The sequence below is a fragment of the Calypte anna genome, chromosome 33 (assembly GCF_003957555.1).
Source record: "Calypte anna isolate BGI_N300 chromosome 33, bCalAnn1_v1.p, whole genome shotgun sequence".
In the NCBI taxonomy this organism is placed as follows: Eukaryota; Metazoa; Chordata; class Aves; order Apodiformes; family Trochilidae; genus Calypte; species Calypte anna.
This window is the reverse complement of record NC_044275.1, coordinates 878,255-901,483: the sequence shown is the minus strand read 5'-3', so window position 1 is coordinate 901,483 and position 23,229 is coordinate 878,255. Positions and strand designations below refer to the sequence as shown.

General features: G+C 45.7%; 1 protein-coding gene across 5 annotated transcripts; it reads right to left on the bottom strand.

The window, feature by feature from the left end:
* Positions 1–113: 113 nt before the first annotated feature.
* On the bottom strand, positions 114–20,638 carry LARP4 (La ribonucleoprotein domain family member 4). Of its 5 annotated transcripts, none has more exons than XM_030468185.1 (17): positions 20,491–20,585; positions 15,493–15,656; positions 15,154–15,301; positions 14,361–14,519; positions 13,962–14,037; positions 13,374–13,510; positions 13,177–13,280; positions 12,240–12,350; positions 11,822–11,875; positions 11,014–11,223; positions 10,433–10,536; positions 6,935–7,168; positions 6,094–6,142; positions 5,749–5,907; positions 5,448–5,569; positions 4,988–5,159; positions 114–4,771 (listed from the first exon to the last, which is right to left on the bottom strand). In XM_030468185.1, exons 2-17 carry the CDS (start codon positions 15,496–15,498, stop codon positions 4,436–4,438), a joined length of 2,181 nt encoding a protein of 726 aa, XP_030324045.1. In that variant the 5' UTR covers positions 15,499–15,656; positions 20,491–20,585; the 3' UTR covers positions 114–4,435. The 5 variants fall into 5 exon arrangements, with proteins under 5 accessions (XP_030324045.1, XP_030324046.1, XP_030324043.1 ...); XM_030468186.1 differs by having other exon boundaries at positions 15,154–15,298; XM_030468183.1 differs by lacking the exon at positions 15,493–15,656 and having other exon boundaries at positions 4,988–5,156; positions 20,491–20,638.
* Positions 20,639–23,229: the final 2,591 nt, after the last annotated feature.

The following is a 23,229-nucleotide window of genomic DNA, read 5'->3' as shown; positions in this document are numbered from 1 at the left end:
GGAACAAGATGTCTGTATTAACTTGAGCTCAATATATTATCTGAATATTTTGTATTCTATAAAAATTAGAACAAAACCCATTTATGCACAGTCTGTTTACATTTGAAGTTGCATTTTTGGAAACTGTATTCATAACTGAAGCTCCATAAAAATAAACCTCTGGTTCTTAAATATAAAATTTTAAAGTTGTTACAGGTTAGTTTGCAGATGGATTTTTTTTTTTTTCAGAAATAAGTTGCTTTAACTCCATTTCAAGTCCTCCCAACTGTACATTAAAAACAGACTCAATTAACCTCTTGAAGTGCCTACACTAAAGGCACTTAAGAGAAGAGCCAACTAAAATGCTACAACAAACCAAAAGTATGTACCATCCTAAAGGAAGCTCAGACTCTATGTAATATATACACACAAAGACCATGATAAATCATTCAGATTAATGGCAACAATCTTATGTTTCAGAAGGAAATATCAAAATTAGAAACAAAAATTCTATTGCATATCTGTAGTAATCAAGGATTTACAAAAAAACTTATCAGAAGCAATTTCCCCCCGAAGTGCATTTCTGTTGCATCGTCTGTAATACAATGGTGCATTTTACAAATTTAAAATATCATCTGTACATACCAGATATTTTACCCCAGGTGAACAGTCACTTGGGTAACAGTAAAAATAGCAGACATTTTCAAGACAATTAAGCTGATATTGACAAAGTAGTAAGGCCATAGCTATTTAACTACAGTAAAGCATCGATTAAGTCACTTATTTGCTACTGATCTGCCACAGTATCATCTTTCTCTTCTGGTTAATAGAGTGGGTTACTCTTTTTTTTCTTTTTTTTTTTTTTTTTTAACCTACTGCTAAAACTGCACCATCATACTGTGCCAGGCATTTTTTATTTAAAAAAAAAAAACAAAACAAAACAAGATAGCAGGAATGTAAGATACTACTAAACTAACTTAATTTTAGAAATCAAAAGAAAAAAACTTCTTGCACTTTTAATTTTACTAACTCATGCAAAGAATTACTTCTCTTTTCACTCCCCAGAAGTACAAGAGAGTGGCCCAATCTTTTCCATGCACAGTAATTTGGAAAAGAACTTAACTGGGGAAGTATACTTCTGTAGCTAACAAAAAAACTAAAATGAAACAAACAAAAAGAAAACAAAACAATTCTGAAAACAAGTCACAGTTCATAAAACTGAAAGTTACAAGTGAGTTGCACCTTCTGGTGTCAAATATCAGCAGAGTAGGGAAGTCTGTCTGTACATCATGTGGTGAGCTACCCAAAAAGGAACCACGGAGAACTCTTCACTTGTCACTTCAAGTGCACACTGAACAAGGGACAGTTTCACCTCTGCTGATAAAACAACACAACTCAAATGAGATCAGTGAGCCAACACCAGCAGGCAGGCTGGCTCCCCAACGATTGCTTTGTCCCAGTTTCCCCCAGTCTGTCAGGACCAGCAAACTGGGAGGGTGGAGACACAATCCTGAGTCCATCACGGGGATGAGAATGTAGCAGCTAGCCTGGTAGTTATAGGTTTGCCATGCAATACAAGTACTGCAGGAGAACTTGCACACAAAACTATGGTTTTTCACAGCCTTTATATTTATACTTGGTTATTTCCCCCCCCCACACACACACACACAAAAGAAAGGAAAGAGAGAAAAAAGAAAAAAAAAGGAAAAAAAAACAAAACACAAAACCCCACAAGTTATAAATGGCAGTGGGGGAAAAGGGAGAAGGGAAATGCTAAAGTTAAATCCTTGCATGGAGGTATTAAATAAATAATTCTGAGCGCCCTAATCTGATACAAGTTTGAATATGCTGGAAAAAGCCAACAGTTTTACAGACTTATTTGCATACACTGTACAAGAGCCATAATCTGCTGCTGGAAAATGCACACCCAGGACATACAAAGCATCCTTTCCACCAAGTTTTCCCAGTCACCTTACAAGAAAAAAATTGAACTGCAGTTATTATTATTATTATTATTGTTTTTTTCCACATCTAATAAATGAAGTTACATTTCACAACTGTTAACATTTTCAGCACTACAAGGTCACTCTATGCACTGCACACAGATGCCTGCGTGGGTCAGAACCAACAGCTGCCTTCACCTCCAGGCCAAGGAGCAACATCTGCACAAGCATTTTCCCAAAAAACTCTTCATCTGAACAGCAAACAGCTCACGGCAGCTCCTGGCATCCCAACACTTCCTCAACTTTGCAAGGTCAGTGCACATCTACCCTAAATACCTGTGACTATCATAAAGATATTTTTTTTTCCCCCAGTTTAACTGCAGTAACTGTTTATAACCTTTACAATTATTAACAGTTAACTTTGAATCCACTTCATTTCAGAACTTTAATACTTAACTGCTCTATCCTTCCAACAAACGTAGCATTATCAAGACAAATGGAGAAGGTTTCTGTAAGCATCCTTAAACTGTAGATGTGATCAATGCTTTTTTTTTACCAAATTAAAAAAAAAAAACCTCCCAAACCCAGTACAGGTAGTTAAAAAGTGAATAATGATTTTGGTGTTGTTTTTTTTTTATATATATATATATGTATATATATAACATGCGTAGAAATGAACAGTTAACTGCATAAATACATCATACCATGTTATGAGTCAAATCAAAGCAATTGCCAAGCTGAATAATAAGTTAGAGAAATGACAACTCTGGCTTTATATATATTTATAAAAATAGATATGAGTGTTCTCAAAGCAGTTGATAGAGAATGCCTACTGAGTCAGAAGTCGCCATGGGTTATCTGGCTAAGAAATCAGAAAATGAAGATTTTCACAGTTATTTTAACCTCCACTTACATTCATTCTAATGGCAACACTAGCATATATTACTAAGATGTTTATGGTATATATCACAATTGCATTTTCCAGTGTTCACAACTTTAAATTTGTACACTTGCTATTCACTAAAAAAAAAAAAAAATAAAATTAAAACCCAAAAATGGTGTGATTCTTACTGCTGGAAGCTACTTTTCCCTACCACTTTATACAGAACTTTGAACCCTGGCATGCTGATTTTGGCAGATTAATGCACTGAATTTTTCCTATTTCAATCATTATGGTAATCACCTTTAAACTTAACCACTTACTACACCATAGTGTTGCAAATTTAGTCAGCATACAGCTAGGCAAGATGCTACCTTTCAAGTAACTTCTCAGAACATGAGGGCTTTAACTCTTTACCTCTAGTTCCACTTAAACAGTTAAAAAAAAAAGTCAGTTGCTACTACATCAGCTGTAAACAGTGAGTTCCCAGCAGATACAAACCCTGATTCCTACTATACAGCATCTGACACCCTACTCCAGAACACAAAGAAAGGTCAGGATACAGAAAACCTAGCCAAGTCTCTGATTTGCTAGCCATTCAGTAGCCCTGGTGGGCCATGGCAGAACTCCCTGCCCAGAGCTCCCACCTGCAAGGCAGAATTCCACATCTGTCACTGGAATTCCAGGCTCTTTACTTGTCAAGCTATCATCATGTACTGTGTAGACACTCATCCATCCAGTACTGGGCCTGCCTCAGGCAAAAATACCAAAATAAATGCACAGAAGTCTGTGATAAAGAGTTTAGAGAAAGTAACAAGCAAGACTAAAAACAAAAGCTAAGAAGTTGCCCTCGAAAGGAGGCAAAGAAAAAGAGCAAATTAAAAAATTCTGACGTGCTCCAGTCTGCCTCTACTTGCATCTTAGAAGACAAGTTTTGCTCTCCACATGCTCTACAATCCAGTATCCTGCAAAAGTTCAGTTTAGTTTAAAAAGCTCTCTGAATGAATCATTAGTAAGGTCAAGAGACTACACTTCAAGCTGGAAACACAAAGTTTACTACAGTAGTACATTCAGTTTTCATCATCAGTGACTAAGTCGTGACAACAGTATCTGGCTGCACTCATTCCACTCACACACTGACCAAGCACCTCAGCTGCAGATGAGCTCTGCAGTGCAAGGCCATCAATGGCTGACACATCATCCGACAAGCCAAATGTTAAATAGGTTAAAAAAAGTTCTAATTTTACAGAAATGCTCATTTTTCAAAAATAATATTCTCTTATCCTTTTCCTCCTATACTGAGGGACAGGTTAATTTGTCAATTCATACTCTTTCACTTTGTCAAAATGCTAGTTTCACAACCCCAAAACTGATTCCAAGCAGGAAACCCTCTGCAAATTAAAAACAAAAATACAAAAATTATAATCTCTATATTTATATCGATTGGAATCCTCCAGCATTTGCGAAATCACTTTTGAGAGATGAATTTTGGGACCCTCCACAATTCCTCCACACAAGCCATGCTCCAGTTCAGTATTCCCCTTCAAGAATATACTTCTTTCTCACAGTCTCTTTTGCTGCTCATTAGTCCACAGCTCTAATTAAATAAAGAGAATAATTGGCTGGACAAGTGTTACTTTGGTGACCGGGGTGGCACGTACTGCTCCTTGCCGACGCGTCGAGGCGCTCCCTGAGGCGATGATCTGCGTCCAAACTGGCGCCTCTGTTCCCTGATTTTCCCAGCAGCTCCCCTGGGAGGCCCATTGCCTCGGAACCCAGAATAATCCTTCATTCGACCTTCAACCTTTTCATGAGCCTTCTCTGGAGCCTTCTCAGCTGGGATGTTTTCTTCAGTTTTGGCAGGGGGAACGATGTTGGTGCGATGCTCCCGAAGAGGCTGCACAGGAACGGGAGGAGGCTCCTTTGGGGGTTTCTGGCAAACTTCAGCGTAACTTAACTTGCGTGGCTCCTTTGGGACCAAGGAGAAAAACAAGGTTTAGGTTTAGGTTTACAGCCCTGAATAACCACACCCTGCTCTTCCAGACCACCCCAGGCACAGGAGCAAGAAGACCTGCAGCGAGTGGTTACCCCAAAGCTGCAGCAAACTGCACGAGAGGAGGTCCCAGGTGCTGCAGCAGAACGTGCAAGAAAAATCCCCCCACACACTTCCTGCTCCAGGCCTTACCTGCAGCGACAAAGCAGGAGCTGCACTTGCATTAGCAGGGGGTGAAGTGGTGTTTGTCCTTGGTGGCTTTGCAGCACTGACAGGAGAGACGGATGCTGGCGGGGAAGCATGGCTTGTAACATCTTTCTGAGCAGACACCTCTTCTGGTTTGCTGTCTGGCTGAACTGTGCTGTTAAAGCAAGAACAAGTTAACATTAAAAGCTACACACACGGAAATTCACGTGTGAGAAAAGTGTTTTCTTCCTTTGAAGTCACAACTGAGCTTTTTTTGCAGAACAGGATGGAACAGCCAGTTACCACCATGATTTGTTTTTTTCCATTTAGTGGCCTCTAGAGAAGCTGCCCACTATAGAGAGAAGAAACAACAAAAACTACTGCCACATTGCTAGACACCAGCCAGCTAGAGTCTTTGCTAAAACATAAAAGTTTTAAGATTTTTCAATTGAAGCAATCTGCATACCTTAACACCACAGCTTCAGTCTGACTTGGTGAACTCACACTTGTCACAGGCTGTTGGACAGTGCTGGGTGTCTGTTCTTCCTGAGCAGGAGCTGGACAGCTGGGCAGCAAGTCTTTGCTTTCCTGTACAAAGTTGCAAAATACAGAAAGATCACAGGTGTGCTTAAATTCCTGCCCAACACGTCACATCAAGACATCTGAGAAATCACCTTTAAACTTCACCACTTACTACACAATAGTGCTGCAAAGTTAGTCATTTCCAGAAGCTACTCAAATCCTTATCAAGAGATCAGAGCTAGTACCTTTTCTCTGCAGACTCCTTTAACAATATCAGACATCCTGCTCTCCAGCACAGACTCTCCTGGTATTTTTGCTGTGCTGCCAGGCAAAGGTGGGAAATTTGATGCTAGCAAGTCAAACTTTGGTGTCTGGGTCTTTGTTTCTGCTGAAGGCTGAGGTCTCTAGAAAAGGAAAATATCCATTAACAGAGCCATAACACCTAGCCTTAAAATCACTGAGAGAATGTCAGGGAATTGCCTGGAAACACTAAATCAGGGAATTTAAGGACAATGCCATTCCTTCAATAAATGCAAAGCCAACACATTGCACTTTGTGCAGCTCCTCACAAGAGGGGAAGTGGAACTTACTGAAACTCGCTCATCTTCTCGTCTCCTCCGACCTCTGAAAACATTCCTCCTTTAAAGGAAAAAAAAAAAAAAGTGAGTAAGCCCATTCATCTGGCTGAAGTGCACACTCAGCTGCACAAAGGGGAGCCTGTGGCAGGGGATTTACAGCAGCCTGCTGATGGTTCTCAAGATACAGTTCTGGGATGTTCTCCATCTTCAGGAGGAGTCAAAGCTCTGACACTCTTGGACCAGAGCCAACACAGGCAACAATTTCTCTTTTCTCTCCCCCTGGAGGAACTTAGGGCACTGTATCTGAACAGGCACAGTGACAATTAGACTGCAAGGTTATAGAATAAGTATCCTGTTATTCTATAGTAAAAAACTTAATTCCTGCAATTTCTCACATATCTGTCTCACCTTTTTAAGTGTCTAAATCCTGAATAAAGAGACAAAAGGTAAAACTAGTGGATCTTACAATGTTTAGGAGCAACAAATTCCCCAGCTGATGATTTGATTATTTACATTGATAGAAACACCAAACTTTCCTTCAACAGCTCTTTCATTTCTAGAGACAAATCTGGCAGTTATTCTGAAATAAGACACCTCACTACCCTACTGCAAGGCATTTGTCAGAAGAACTAATAGCTGTAGAGTCAGGCAAGCAGCACTGACACTCCCAGGCAAGCATTTATCATGCCTGGTTTATTTAAATGTCAGTTTTCTCCTGGTCAGTCTTTACAGAAATATCTATTGTGCCAGTGGTTGATGATCCTTGGCTTGCACGAGTCATTTCAACCTCCAGCAGCCTGACCCAACTGCACTCTTGTGTTACAGCAAAAAAGCAGCACAGGCAGCTCTTTACCTGCCCCTGCCAATGCCATAATCTCCATTCTGCTCCATCTGTGCTGTAGGAGAATCCTTCTGGGAATAACCTTGGTCTTGGTGCCCAGTTAACGTGCTGTTATGTCGCTCCATAAGAAAATTCCTGGAGTTGGTTCTGTTCAGTGGTCCCTCCCCCATGGGCAGGGGACTGATGGCAGCTGGACCCTCCACAGAGTGTTCTGAGCTGGCAGATGATCGGAAGTGAGGCTTCACACTGCAGGACACAGAGCAGCAGCTGTGTCATCCAGAGGTTAAAGAACAAAACACAAAACAAGCACCAACTGCACTTCGTTTGTAGCCGACAAGAAAGGAGGAGGTCTAAGTAATGCAACTCCACAGGAGAAGTTGTTTCCTACACACATATGTCAGGAACAAAGAAATTCTTCTTCCTTACCTCCACCTACTCCTTTTCTCACAGTTTTCCTGCAGCCTCCTCTCCTGTCAAGTGTTGCCATTTGAAGAAAAGATGAAGATCACTGCCCAACAAACACCAAGGCAGGGGAGGAACCACCACCCCTCTCTGAAATCTAACCAACCAATAAAAAACCCAAACCTAGAGGGGTGGAAGAGCCAGAAGAACCCAAAGAAGGATTCTTCAGTTTTCTGGGCCTGCAGCACAGGCACAGGGTACTGGAAAATGATCTGAAGAACTCAGCCAAGCCTGAGGAACAAACTGATCTGGCCACAAGTGGAAAAACTGAACTGAAACAAGAGGCCATGAGTACACGATGACTAAACAGGCTGAAGAGAAGAGGGAAGATAAGGATAGGGTAGCTGAGAGACTCCTTCTCAAGAGCATGAAAAGCCAGGATCCAAGTGTCACTGTTCCTGTTATCAAACACCCACAACACTGCCTCTGCAGTGTACCATATTCCAGACATTTCAGCCCATTATCACACACACAGAATCCCAGGATCAGACAGGTTGAAAAGGACCTCTGAGATCACCAAGTCACAACCCTTGATCCACTCCCCCCATGGTTCCCAGCCCATGGCACTCAGTGCCACATCCAGGCTCTTCTTAAAAACCTCCAGGGATGGGGAATCCACCCCCTCCCTGGGCAGCCCATTCCAATGCCTGATCACCCTCTCTGGAAAGAATTTTTGTCTAATACCCAACCTAAACCTCCCCTGGCAGAGCTTAAGACCTCTTGTCTTACTGGTAGCTACTTGGGAGGAAAGACCAACCCCCACCTGGCTACAAGCTTCTTTCAGGGAGTTGTAGAGTAGTTGGTTCAGGCAGTTGTGCTGTTCATTATTCATCATTAAAGCTGTATTTTCTCTGAATACAAAAAGACATGTCTTGTGCCTCCAAAGAGGCAGTTTCCTTCCAGCTTCTACCAATTAGACTTGTTCCCTCCTGGCCTGACAAGTTTAAGGTGGAAGGAAAAGATTTTGAGCTGTCAAAAATGATCTGCTTTACCCAAGACCTTTGAAGTTACCTTTTAGATGGCTGGATAGAAAAATATTGATTTAACCAATATTAGCACTGAGGATTCTCTGTTAAAAAGACCTTATCTTCCTTTCCCACAAGGATGATGCAACAAATTGGGGCAAAATAAATATGATGGGCTTAAACAAATGTTTAGCTACAGAGAAAAATCCAATACTTAACTATTAACTGCCTGCAGGACAAAAGAAATCAAGGTTAAGGAGCCAGGACAGAAACCCAAAAGCAGATGGATTAACCTCTCTGCACAAATTCCTCTGCAATTCACTGAACAGAGCTTAATTCACACTTCACAGTTTTAAGAAGCATTAAGAACTACCCTGATAATGTTAAAAGTTTTCTAACCATAGGGAGGAGGGTAGGTTAACAAAATTCTCCCATTTTGTTCAATCCATTCTTCAAACAGAAGATTCTCCAAGCCATCACTCAGCCCTCAGATCTCATAATCTTACCCGTCATTGAGAAGGCCACAGCCTTGTCTGGGCAGAAGAGCAAAGCAGGAAAGACAAGGAAAAATAAGGAAGAAAACCAAAATATAACAAAATTAAAAAAAAAAAAGGAGAGGTGAGGGGAAAGAGAAAAAAAAGAAGGAAAAGCAGAAGGTGCAGGCTGCCCAGACAATCAGCTGTTGGACCTGTTCTCTCTTAGCGCGATACTTGATCATCACTGGGCCAAACCTTCCAGGCTGTGCCTCTTGGTTACCTTGGCAGCCTCCTGTTTGCAAAGCACCCCTGCTAAGTGTACCTCAGGTCTGCTTCCAAAATATGAGGATTTATTGCCACAAAACCAAAGATTTGGACTAGCACAAAGGCTGAGCAAGGTTGGCAGGAAAGATACAGCAACCAAGACAGAACAGAACCTGCAGATATTTGACCCTAAAGCTGTCACTTCACCATGACTGACATTTTACATCTGAGTCTTAACATACCCAGAAGAGGTTTCAAAGCTTCAGGATTATACAGATGTGATCTGTAAGGTATCAGTGAACACGTGGGCATTTCAAGATGTTAGTGCTTGAGTACATACAATTCTTGAACAGTTTCAGCATCCATCTGTACTTCTGACAGGGTCCATGTGTGAGAGTTTTACAGGCTTTAAGTTTGGGCACAATTTACAGCACAAAACCCCACTCTTAATAAAAAGATCTTAGGTGGGAGCTGAGCACCTGTGACTCAACCAACTGCCCCATCTTCCAAGTAGAGTCATACTACCAGCTTCACAGCTTGTCTTAAAATTCTGCTGAGTCACCACAGACCAAATTCCAAAGTTCAGCTTCTGCCAACAGCCAGCAACCTTATCTGCACCACAACCCACTTCTGGTACCAGCAGCTGCCAACCAATTTCTCAGAGAGCATAAAAAGCAATTCCCATGCCACCAGCCCCTATGCTGAATACAGCAAAAGAGCTGGCAAATAAAACAATTTCCACCCACACAAACAGATTACTACTCCATTGTATTCACAGAGGACTGATCTAGCAAGTATAAAACTGCTTCCTCCCCCCACCTCCCTCCCAGTGTTTATATCTTGAATCCTTACAGTTAACAGCAAAGATGGGGATAAAGCAAATAAATTACAGTAACAGACTCAGCATCAAGCAGTTCCAGCATAGAGCAGTCAGAGCATGCAACTCTCAGCTGCATAAACTGAATGGTTCTCTGCAAGACTAATCACACAACAGGAAAAGCTTAACAGTTGTACTGCAGGAGTTTATAATCTGTGTATAACAAACAGAATTACAAGTATTACCTTAAGAGGAAGTTATTTATTTCTCTGCAGAAATTCCTCTGAGGCTTTTAAAGGAGTTACCATTGCTCCCTCCAGCACACACGTCCATTATTTTAGGATCTGAAGCTGCCACCTTGATTTTAATTTCATCAATCAAGCTGAGAAACCTCATGCATATTTGATAACCAAAATAAGTAACCCAGTCCCATCAGACAGCACAGCATTTTACAAGTGCAAGGAACTCTTCAGGAGCTCAGGACTGTTGAGTTCTCAGAGAGAAGAAACTGACAGAGCTGTCTTACCGATTTCTATGGAATGGGCGACCTATACTCAAAGAAGCAGCATTTGTTTTATATGATCCTGGTGTGTTAAAGCCATTCACAAATCCACCATTAGGAAAGGGGGCCTGCAACAGACAGAACAGTCTCAGTGCCTGAACTAAAAAAAAAGAAAAATGTTTGCAGTTTCATGAGATCAGCTTCAGCAGTTATTCATCTGCCTCTGTTTGTCCTTTTACACCAGGCTACCCTACCCAGCTGTGCTGTGAACTCCCTACTAAAGCAAAACCCCCACCAGGTTATCAGGCTGCACACTCACTTCAGCATTAGAGTCCTCCCACTCCTGGAAGGGCTACAAAGCTCCTCCAGTACCAGTAGCCCCTGGCTAACACAATTCTACACCAAAACTTCTTGAAATAAATGGCAGCCAGCAGCAAAGCACACAGAGCCTCTGTGAGAGCCTGGCTTTCTCAGGGCACTGCTAGAACACAGCACAGAGGGATCTGCCTAGAAAACCTACAGCTGAGAAGCCCTATTATTTGTTAACCAAATTCTGACTGCTGGTTTGGTCTGAGTTCCCCTGGCTGTCACCAGCTCTTACTCACCAGTGGTGTTTCAAAGTAAGGTGCAGGATTTGGAGACCACGTTTGAGGCACAATGCTGTAAATAGAGTACTGCTGAGGACTATATACAGGCTGCATAAAGAGTGGGGAGGCAAACTGTGCTTGTGTTTGGACTGGCTGAGTATAGACACTGGAATCCACTACCCGGTAACCATTCTTTGCAAAAAATGTGTTGATGGCTTTTATCCTTGCCTGCAAGACACCAAATCACACCACACACATCAGCTGGGGGAAAAGGCACAGAACAGGAAATCTTCCTACAGAAGTGATACCAGAAGAGATGTGAGGAGGAAGTATGTTGATTACTGCTTACAAATGAGAACTCCCAAATCTAATCCAGAGGGAAGGACACACGTGCTGCTGCTTCAGCTCAGGAATGCCAGGTTTAACCTAAACTCTGCTTCCTACTGCAGTCACTACCCAGGTTCTCCACTTTTGACAGTTCCTCTCACAGTACATCTTGCTTCCACCTTCACTCTAAGAGCAGCTAAGTCAAGCTAGAGACTCAAGATGGCAAGAGTCCCTTCTCCTGAGTTCTGCAGACCCAGATTCCAGAGAAAGTGGAGAAGGGAAGACAAAACAGGAATGTATTTCACACCTCAAGGGAGTAACCAGCAGCCACTGAACTTTTCAAAGCTACCCATGACCTCGTTCTGCTAACAGCACTCAAGAGCAAAGGTTACAAACCATCCCACTGCTAACTCCCCACCACCCAAATAGAAATTATATATAAATCACTGATTGATATATAAATCAATTCAAACAGAAACCTCATCTAAAGCAACCTTACCATTACTGGCTTGCCCTGAAAGGTTTTCACTTCTTCCCTTAAATATTTGAATGCCTGTGGATACAAAAAAGAAGAACATTAGAATATCTTGATAAAAACTGTACTTTTCAAGGGGTATTGGATGATTTAATATTAAGGTGTAGCAATATAACAGCTTCCCTTTTATCTCAGCTAAATTCATTAACACTTCAGATTTACCATTCCAGGTGCCTGGAGAGCAGAGGCAAGAGGGAGACAAGGGAATTGGAACCCCACACTCTCTCAGTAACTAGACCATGCCAATAATCTCTTAAAATAAAAAGGCCATCAGCAAGTAAATGTTTGGTTTTGGTGCACAGGGCACATGTGTCATTTTCTTGAGCAAGGGAAGCAGCAGTAACAGAGCTGAGATGTCATTAACAGCTGGAGGCAGCCTCACCTGTTGTGCATCTGTATCCGACTGGAATGTAACGTACCAGTTGTTGTTGTGAGCAAACTCACAGCTTATCACTTTGGGGCAGTTTTCATTTTTAAACAGAGCCTTAACCTCCTAGAGGAGAGAAAACATCAGGCAGTTACAGGGGACCCAGATCTGAGCTGTAAACTGAACACTACCAACAAGAGTTGATACTCCAGCTCCTCAGCTGCCATCTTCACTGCACCAGAGCCCAAATTCCCCTCTGCCTGGTTCTGAACCCAGCAACACCAGCCCAGCGTTCAGTATTTTTACTGAAAAATAAAAAGCAGCAAGCCCAGCTGGCAAGGAAATCAAAACCAGTGTAGAGCTAGAGAACTGCTACAGGGAAGAGGCAGCAAAAGCACAGTTTTGGATCAGGAGAGTCATCTTGACAAGAATGATTTTAAGAAATGTTTCTAAATAAAGGCAACTCGACAGCTTTGCAATAATCAGATTTCAAAGAGAGAGCAAAGCAGCTGTTCAACATTTGCATTAAAAGAACTAATTAAAAATGCTAGTAGACAAACACCCCATGTTGAAACTTTAAAAAAAAAAAAAGCTAAATCATTGTTAGCCAAGTATCAGTAGGAATTTTATTATCCTCCCTTCTCTGAACATCATGAGCTCAGCTCACACTGGGTCACAACAAATGAGAAATGTTTAGTAACATTTCTTGCTGCCAAAACAACTGTCAGACTTCAAGAGAAGTTACTACTGGGACAAAAATTCAGCCTAAATTCCAAGGGAATCCCTGGACTGATTTTCAGATTTGAAAGAGATCAGCTCAAGCTTCCTTGCAGGAAAGCCTGGTCAGTTCCATTTTTGCTGGGAAAAAAGTTAACTTAAGAGCATTTTCATACTGGGATGGGACAACAATGACAAGTTCTTGCTGTGGCTTTTTTGCCACGTTAATATTTACCTCTATAGGTGTTGTTTCAGGGATCTCACGGAGAATGATAATACAACGTTTGTGGTTTGGTCTGACTTTCTCCCCTCTCTCATCCACTTGTACCATAGGAGAAGCTAAAATTAAAATACAGAAGTTAGCTTAGTATTGGACATTGTGCATGGAAGGATTCTTTGCTCTGTTTATAGGCACCAAACACCCAAACTTACATCTCAAAACTTCAAGAATAAGGTCCATGTCAGTTGTCAGCTTCTTAATGCCTTCCATGTTGGCAATTGTCCATATTGGAACGAACTGATCACTATCCATTTGAGACATCAGGTAGAGATCCTTTGAAAGATTCTCACTGCAACAACAAAAGTTCACTATTTGATAAAAATCCTGAATTTTACTTACACCTTACAGGCTTAAATATTCACCATTCACAGCTAATCCTAGACAAAATGTACTCAAACTTTCTCTTCTGGAAAAACTTCTAGCAGATCAACACAAAGCAGAATAACTAAACAAAAAAACAGAATGGAAGTTACAGGGCTCTATATGCTAACTTGCAAAACTGATCCTGCCAGAAATAATACACAGCTAAATCATCAACATCTCACAGCTGGGAGGCACAGACAGGACTGGAACAGCTGAAAGGTACCACAGGCTTTGTGCAGCATTTTAGCAAATCTTGTTTCACATCACAACCAACTCACTCCCTCACATTTCACAGTTCTAGGGTGACTACAGCACATATCAAGCCAAAAAAAGGGAAAAATTGGTCAAGGGTCTGTACAAAGTTTTATTTACTGTACCGTGAGAAGCAGAATTCAAGCTGTTTTTTCAAACATTCTCTAATGTCTTCTGTGGACACAGTGGAGCTGCCTTCACCTGAAAGTTACCACAAGCACCATCAGATCTGTTTCACAGGAAGAGTACAAGGCAAGAAGTCATGCCATTGCACAACAAAAAGAAGGAATCCAAGAGGAAAAGGTCATGAGACACTGAAAAACCACCCTGCTGCACCTTCTCAAAACAACATCTTGCTGTTTTCACCTCCCTGGCCAAGTGCCATGGCTGGCTTGGACCTTCTTGAATACACTTTGAACAGAACATTTCAAAGCTCCTTCTCAGGATTTACAAGTCACACCAGAACTGCAGCAGACTTTGAAGGGTTACAGATACTGATAGTGGTGCCTGACTTGAACACTCACCAGACACTTCATAGATTTGGTATCCAAGATCTTCAGTTGCTAAGACAATCCCATTTGCAGATGCTTCGTCAACTCCTGTGCCATTTCTTGGGGCTTCACAAGATGGGGAATACATCACTTCATATTGCTTGCAGCTTTCCTCTGAAATCTCTATGTTACCTGGCAAAACAAGACCCCATCAGCACAAAACCCCAAGAAAAAACTTCTGAGTATTTTCCATTTCAAAAATTTTGGCTACCAGTGTTACAACAAACACTCGAGAATCTCAGGAGTCAGTTTTGGCTTTGTAACAACTCCAAGCCAAATCAGGAGAGTTAAACTTTTGGAATATTTAGTTCTGGATGACAGGACTGTGAGTGATACTCAGAACAGAGCAGGGCACAAACTACAAGGAGCTGACCACAGATGCTTTGCAGCCTCTATTCCTGCCCCAAGGAGCAGCACCTTGGTGAGCTGAGATCTTGTTGTAGGTGGCCCTCAGATCTTATCTTCCTGTTCACAGGGTGAAGCAGACACTAAAGTGCAGCCATGGTGAACCAGGCAGGTCCCAAATCCATTTTTACACATTTAGCACCTCCTGCCCCTCGGAGCGCGTTACTTGGTCATCACCGGGCCCCTGCTGCAGCTCTCAGTCCTGGCACAGCTCTGACACCTCCTCGAATCCCCAACCCAAAGCCCACCCCTCAGTCAACCATCCCCAGATGATTGTTTTGTCAAGGGTAACAACCTCAGGAATAAGAGGTTGTTTTCACTGCTGACCTCCCTGGCAAGGGGGGGGGTTGTGAGATCTCACCCTCAGTCTGAGCCCCTTGGGCAGCCGCCGTTTCTTGCCACGAGTGCTCAGAGCCATTTGTGGGTGGCACAGCCTCACCACTCCCTTGGGGTACCTCTTGCCACACTTTTGCGTTGGGGTTCAAGCCAGCACCCTTGGATGTCACCTGCTGGAGAGACCAGAACACTTCAGTTAGCAAAAGGGTGCTGCAGAAATCGAGCCAGACAATACAGGTGAATTTAATGATTCGCTAGAGAGTTCCACACCTCAAGGGTCTAACCCACTAATTCAGCACCTATGTGATTGTTCATGAATCAAAACAGGAAAATCCTTGGTGTTTTCCAAGTACTTCATTTCTACCTCCATTAGAAGTGTTGCCTTCAACCTCTCTTTATTGACATCCGACAACAGCAGCAGAGGGAGCAGCTAGCAGGCAAGGACTCTGGGAACTCACAAGCTTACTGGCATATTGCTCCAGCCCCCTTTCACCAGAAAGGGAAATTTTCCCTCCTCCAGACCCCTTCCTAGAAAGGAAGGTAGAAAAACATATTTCAAGGAGAAGAAACTGACGACTTTGATTTCCCCATGACTTTATCTACATCTCATACACATCAGTGCACACTCATCATTTCCTTTAACCTGTAACTGAGGATGTTAAAAGTTTCCAAAGTGCCAAGGCAAACAGACACAGCACGACAGCCTGCTGGGAATGGGGGGGAACAGGTTCAACTCACTTTGACACTGGGCAACAAGGACCATAATTAATGAGAGTAAACAATGAGGCAGACGAGGGGAAGGTGCTGGATCCCAGTCTGGAACCTGGCAAAAATAAACTCAGCACCATTTGTTTGTACAGCCAAAGATGGTGCCCCTCAAGGTCCCTTTATGAGAGCTACTCAGAAACTCTGAAGCATTTGGGTGTGGAGTCCAATGAGAGAAGCAGCAGAGAGGACAACCATCATCATGGCTTTTGCTCTACCAGGACAAATCTAACTCCTTCCACACAGACAAGAAAACCACACGTCCACAGACTTCTCCCAACACCCTATGAGCAACCCTGAGAGTTTCCTCTTAACAGTTTCCTTCAGACATTGAACAAGAGTCCACTTCACTCACATCATTTGCTTGAATTTAATAGGCAAAAGTCACTAATCCCAGCTCGTGCCTCACAAATAAGGAAATCTGATTTTGAGAGGCCAGCCTCCTGGATTCTGAAGCTGAGGAGTAGTTTACTACCAGGCCTCCAACATCTTCTCATAAGGATAAGGAAGCTGTTGCAATAGCCTAAGAGATAATTCCTCTGCCAAGGTCACACCTAGTTCAAAAGCTATCAGCTACCAGGAAAAGCCCAAATTCAGTAACAAAAAGCCCCCAGACACCAGAGAGGTTCAACACAATCATGAGAAAAAGCAAACCAAAAATCACTGTTTTACAAGGCCCTCTTTGGGCTTCAAAATCCCCCCCATGCAACTGATGTGATCCACACAGCAACAGAGCTTTGCCCCCTTTGTTCATCTTAGCAGAAAAATATAGCTGGAAACAGAAAGAAGAACTAGAAGCAGTTCCACATGACAGGACACATGTCCACTTTCCTTCTTAGTTTTTTGAGCAGTTGTTCCCCAACAAAACCACCTAAGGAGACAAACCCAGGCACCTGCTGCACCCCCAAACTCTCCCTGTTAATAGATTTGAGGTTCAGAACTCCAAACTCAGCTGCTGATCACTCCTCTGCCTCAGGAGATGATTATTTTATAATAATAAACACTGCCTCACTACTTTTGCATCTTTGAGGTCAGCTTTAACTGAAGCTGGAAGTAATTTTTTAGGGTTAAGGATGATAAAGTGAAACTGAAACACTCGAGGGAAATTCCTGCACTTCTGGAAGTAGTCAGAAGGAAAAAGGAACTCTGAGCATGGCTGATGATGTAACTCACTGCACCACGTACCAGAAGTCAGAAACCACAGGGCCAAGAGAAAAGCACCAAGAAACTCAAGAGATGGAGGCTGATAAAGCAATGAATGGACCCATTAATGCAAGGGCTGAAATACACACCTGAACCAGAGCGTGGGCTCCTTCCTCTTTGTTCCAGAAACACTCAGTGACAAGTAATGCAACTCTGCAAACCCAGCCCTCATGTCATGCCTCCTAAGAGCAAGACACCACGGCCTCAGAGGGGACAAAAAGTCTCTGATTTACAGAAGCTTTTTAAAACTCCAGCGTGCCCTGCTCCAGGAGCAGCCCCACTCCAGTCTGGCAAGCAGCTCTTCCAAAGAGGAGGCCAAAATACAAATTCTTGCTTATTTAACTGAGGCTAACAAATAGTGAGCCCGTTTGATTGGCTGCAGAACACTCCACCCAGCTGCTATCAGGAACTTTCATGCTGAGGTTAAAGCTTTACAGAGTTACAAAGGTTAGGGACACTCACTGGTAGCCACGAGCTGACAAAGCTGTCTTCCTCAGCAGAGCTTCCCTCCAGCTCACGTTACTTCCAGCAAATGTGGATCAAAGATTTCCCTCCAGCAATCCCTCAAAATTGATTAATGAAACATCTTTCAGAGGGCCCTATTTTAATAACACTATTAAGTTAATAATAATTCCAATTATCCCACAATCAAAGACTTCAGAGGTTGTGACAGACTTCCCAGAGCAGAGTGACCCTCTAGAAGGGAATCCAAGTGAAAAAATCTAGAAGAGAATTTAATAAAACCTATGAGGTGAGAAACCAAACGTTTTCCAGAAGTGAAAATGCAAGCAGAGGGGAAAAAAACTGAAGGTCAGCAAACCTATGGAGGTTGGCAAAGAGAAGCCTTGTGCTGGCTGGGGGATGTGACAGGGAGGCAAAGCTGCAGCTGCAGCAGACTCAGACCCATGGCAGCAAAGTTACCTGCGACCTCCACAAAGCTCATCCTTGTTGTGAAACAAACCAAAGAAGCAAAAAAAAAAAAAAAAAAAAAGCTGCTGGCAAACCCAAAGCACCACACAGAACCCCTCTGGATCTGACTGCTGGGTATCACCTAACAGCAGCTCTGTGTCCCAACTCTTCCAGGGAACTCTTAAAACACAAATTAAGTTTAATGGTCACCAGAGAGTCACTTCCAGTGGATGCAGCATCTTTGTTTCATCAGGACCAGCACCCCAGAAGCAGGGGGGGGATCCCCTTTATCCCTGGGGGATGCACACCCACAGCTGTGCTGCAGGAAGATGGCAACACCCTCACCTGTGTCAAGTGTCCATCATCCAGGGACAACCTGGGGAGTTTGTCACCTGGAAAGAAGCAGGAAGCCTGACCTGCTGAGAGAGGGCAGCAACACTCTCTGCTTCACACACTCCTGGTTTAATAGCTGGAAAATATTGCTGGCACCAACCAGTGCAGTGTTTCACCCAGGTGAAATGCACAAAATTTTTCCCAATATATTGAATTAGTGACACGTCCCCCACTGAGCAAAACCCAAAGCAGACTCAGCAAGCTGTCAGCAATTACATTTTTTTTCACAATGCATTTAATAATATTCCCAATGCACCTTTGTTATTGCCTGGTAACAGCATGATGGTCCTGGCTGCAAGTGAAAAACAAGACCTACCCCAAAGAGTAACACATGAAAACCAGCAGCAGGCTCACACCATTCCCTCACTGCAGGTTTTTGCAGCTAAAAGATATTAAAGGAAAAACAGAATTCCACAGATTCAGTTCACAATAACCACCACATGCTCACTTCAGTGAAGTCTAAAATAAAACACAGCTCAAGCAAGTCAGCTCATCCTCCTGAAAGCTCCAGGACTTCTGACACAACCTGGTTCTGGACATGATTTTTCAGGCAAACCCCAAGGATCCTGAGGTCAAGGCTGCTCCCTGCTTCCCAGCATCCAGAACACCTGGTCAAGAGCTCAAGTTCCCTGTCCAGGCAGTAAAAAGGAACCTTTGGGAGGTCCAGACTGTCCTCAGGAACACAAAACTCAACATTATTGATGCTTTTTGAATGGAGAGGACAGAAACTGACCCACAGCACTATCAGTGGGAGGAAGGAGCTCAAACAATGACACCGAATTCAGCCAGGTTTGTGGTTTAAAAGGATTCCCTGAACCCCCGGACATGTGCTGCTGGATCCCAGGATCCTCGGAGCAGCCCAAGTCCCATCCACAGCCCAACTGCTCCCGGTGCAGAACCCACTCAGAGGGCCCAACCCCATCCCAGAGGCTGAGCTCCTCTCTCCCTCTCTCAGCCTGGGTCACCGGGCAGTTCCTCTTCGAGTTAAACACTGAAAAAACAAATTCTTCAGACCCAGCACTCCATGTCGACGACATCTTCCCCCCCAGCACAAATTCAGTATCACTCAGCTCAAAACCGAGGCAACTGGTTTGAGGAAGGGGCAGCGTTTCCCGGACCTTTTTAAGTAGAGGTTTTTAACTGCAGAACAACCCTGGTCTTGGTGTGAAAGCCCCCGGCACCAGCCCTGCACTGAGCTCACCGCTGCTGCTGCCCTCGCTCAATCCCTGCTTAACCCGGGGCAGCTCTCGGCTTTCCGCACGTTTTTGGACAAAACTTACAATAAAGTTTACGGCCGCCGCGTGGTTCCCTGGGTTTGCCCCGCAACGGCTCAAACCGCTTTACCGAATCCCCTGAAAACGCCGTGAACAGGGGAAACACCGCCCGGGACAGCGGCTGCCGACCCCGGCCCGAGCCACGGCGCTGCCCCGGGCAGGGACAGCCCGGCCCGTCCGCCCCCCCCCACCCGGGTCACCTCCACGCCTGGGGACGGAGAGACCGCGCTCGCAGCCGGGCTCCTTCCCCTCCGTCTGCCGCCACAAACCCTTCCCCGGTCCCCTCCACCCCGGGGATTTTATTAACGCGTTCAACGCGGCCGCCTCGCACGGACCGCGCCACCGCTCCTAGGCCCATCCCAAGGCAGCAGCAGCGCTGGGCCCCGCGGGGCTGCCCCGTGCTCCCGGAACGCTCCGCTCCTCCCCACCGCCCCCCCCTCGACCCCCTTCGATCCGCGGGGAGCCCCCCCGAGTCCCTCCCGCCGCCCAACGGGGCCGGCGCGGCGGCTCCCAGCGCCCCAGGGCCCGCGCCGCGCGTAACCTTCACGGCAGGCCGCGGCTCGGCGGCTCCCCCGGAAGGTCACGGCGGTGCCTTTCACCCCCCGCGCCGAGGCCCCGGCACCGGCGGAACCTTCCAGAGCCCCCACTCCCCCTCCCCTCGCTCCCCACACCGCCCGCCGGGCCCGCGGCCGCCGCCACCGCCGCCCCCGGATTTGCTGTGTCAGCCCCGTCCCCTCCCCCTCAGCGCGGAGCGGAGCGGCGTGCGCGGCCTCCCCGCCACATGGCCCGGGCCCCGCGGCCGCCCCGCCGCGCCTCACCTCCACAAAGAGCAGCATCCTGCCGCCCGCGCCCAGGCCGCCGGGCCCGCGATCCCCACCGCGCTCCCCGGTGCCCGGCGGCGGCCGCTCCAGCGCCAGCGATGAGGACACTCGGGCTCCGCCTCCGCTGCTGCTGCTGCCGCCAGGCCCGGCCCCCTCCCTCCGCCGCTCCGCCGCCTCTTCCGGAGCACCCCGAGAGTTTCCGGGGCAGCGAAGGGTCCGGACCGACCCAGTCCCCTCGGTCCCGCTCCACCAGAGGGCGCGGCGGCTGCGGTGGAGGAAGCGGCGCTGCCCGCGGGCGGGAGGGAGGAATTTGCGGGGGTTTTGGGGGGGCAGTTTGGGGTTGTTTGTGTTTTTTCAATAAGCCCAAATAGTGTTTATTTCAGTTGTAACAAAATGCAGGCGGATTCTCTCCGCCCGGGTCCATCCGCAATGGAGGCACCGCCAGAGCCCGCTCGGGCTTCGCACCCACGGAGCCTGCACGTTTTTCCACGATTTTTCGTGGTTTGGATCCCATTACCCCCCAGGTTCCCTTTCCCTGCCCTTCCTGGCATGTGGTGGGAGCTGGGAGAGGGGAGATCCCATGGGCCCGGCACCCCTGAGCACCCCCGGGCCGGACCGTGCCCCCTCCGGTGCTCACAGCACCTTCTGCCCAGGCTGAGTAACGGGGCCTGGGGCGGCTGCCAGGGCTCCCACCGGGAACGGGTGGGGAGAGGGTGGGAAGAGCCTCGGCTTCGGAGAAAAGTGTCACAGGATTTCCTCCAGACAGGGCCAAAATGGAAACGGCAGAAATCCCCTTGCAGGTGCCTGGATCTGAAGAACATCTTAACATCTAGAGCAGCAGAATTCCAGCAGTCAGGATCGGGTGGGAGGAAGATGAGGAGCATGACACGTGTGACTAAAGGAGGGCAAAGCCATGAGGAGATTTTCAGCACCTGCTGATTTCACAAGAGGAAACTCCACCTCGAGGTAGTGCTGAGGGCACAGCACCAGGAATTTCTCCTGGAGAGGCCAGAAGTTGATTGTTATAACCACCAGGCAGACTGATGAATGCAGAAGAGCAACACTTACTGTAGTCAGAAGCCTGGAGCAGCTATGCTGGCAAAAAAAAGATTAATTTCTTGTGGGTGTGAGCTGGAACCACACAGCCAGCAGTCCTGAGGTTCTGGTTACTCCCTAGTGAAGTGGGAAACGTTGCTCCCTCCCTGGTTGTGCTGAGGCAAGAGTTCAGTTTCCCTTTCCCTACTGTTTTACCCCTGTTCTACTCACACTGGAATGCTCACTAGCTCCAGTCACAGCTGAATACAACACCACCAGTGTGTTGCAAGAATAAAATGGATTCTCCCTGGTTCTGGTTGTATTCCCAAAGCTTTCCCTGTCTGTCTGGGGGAAGGTCAGGCCAGGGGGACAGGGATGATGTCCCCATTAATTACAACACAGTCCCTGTTCCCTGTCTTCTGCCTGCAAGGTCCCAGCTGGAGCAAGAGCTGATGCCAGAACAGCCAGGGCACCTTTTGGACTCAGGGTTTTATCCAAAGGTTCTAAATTTGGTCTGGGTATCCTTGCTGCCATTATTAGTGAGGAATAAATATTTTTAAACACTGGATAAATATTGAGCTCTGCCTCAGCTCTTCTGTGCTGTCCTTCCAGCTGCTCAGGGAGCCCCCAGCAACTGTGGCAGAGCTTTGGGGATCACAGAGTGCTCCTGACAAGAGCTCTGCAGACACTGGCTGGGCCTCCTTGGTGGCTTGGTGAATGTTGTCAGACAGGGCTGGTCTCAGCAGACCCGTTGGAAACATCTTGGTCTTTAATTCTTCTTTTAAAGCCATGACACACATTTGGGACACCAAACCGTTTTCCTTTCATCTATCTGGAGGACTAAACCCTGTGCAGAGCAGCTGACTTTCTGCCTGCTACTCCCCTGCAGGAACAAAGAGGTTCACAGAAAGACCAGGGCTGGCGGGCTCTTTGCAGGAGGAGAGATCTCAGCAGCTCACAACTGACCACTTTCCTGCTCTTCTCCCTCGAGTTCCTTTCAAGTTGTTTCAGGCACACATTTCTCTGGTCAACGCGTCTCAGAGGGGCTCAGTGTCCAGCTTAGACCTGATTTCCCCCTAAATTCACCAAACGCTTGAGGAGCAGCAGATTCGGATGTTCTGGGCAGGAAAGGGAATGCTGGAGAGGGAGAAGCTGTGTCTGGTTAGAATTCCTTCTGCTGAGGTTGCTGAAGGCTTTGTGGAGGGGCTGGCATGCTGGGAAGAAACCTAGGAGAAAGCAGGAATGTAAGCAGAGGCAGAGTTTTCTCAACAACTCTAGACTGATAATTCTGGTATCAATAAAGATGCAACCCTAGCGGGAGACAATGTTTTGAACTTGAAACGTGTTATTGTGCAGCAGAAGAGGCCTAAAACAAGAAGGCAGGATGCTGGAAAGATCAGTTGCACCATCACATGATCCCACAACGCCCGTAACCACAGTGAAGTTTATCCCAAAGCCACAGAGGCTCTTGGCTCCATTCTAGGTCTGAGCTCAGCAGGATTGTGCAGTTGCATTTTCACAAAAACTTCCACTGAAATCAATCATTTACTTTCCAGGCAAAACTCCCAGTCCCAGCCGTGCGGGAGTAGTGCCTGGGGCAGCCCCTGAGCTGATGAGCAGCAGTCACTGGGGTTTTGTTCCAGCTCACACCTCTGCGGGAGGCAGAGCCCAGAGCTGCAGCTCCCAGCCAGGCAGCAGCAC

What these genes read in the sequence shown, in the direction of transcription:
- LARP4 (XM_030468182.1), bottom strand. An exon ending in CCAAATCTATGAAGTGTCTG is followed by an intron (nt 14,038 to 14,360) that starts GTGAGTGTTCAA and finishes GGTAACTTTCAG; the next exon opens with GTGAAGGCAGCTCCACTGTG. An exon ending in CGCCCATTCCATAGAAATCG is followed by an intron (nt 7,169 to 10,432) that starts GTAAGACAGCTC and finishes TGTGTCCTGCAG; the next exon opens with TGTGAAGCCTCACTTCCGAT.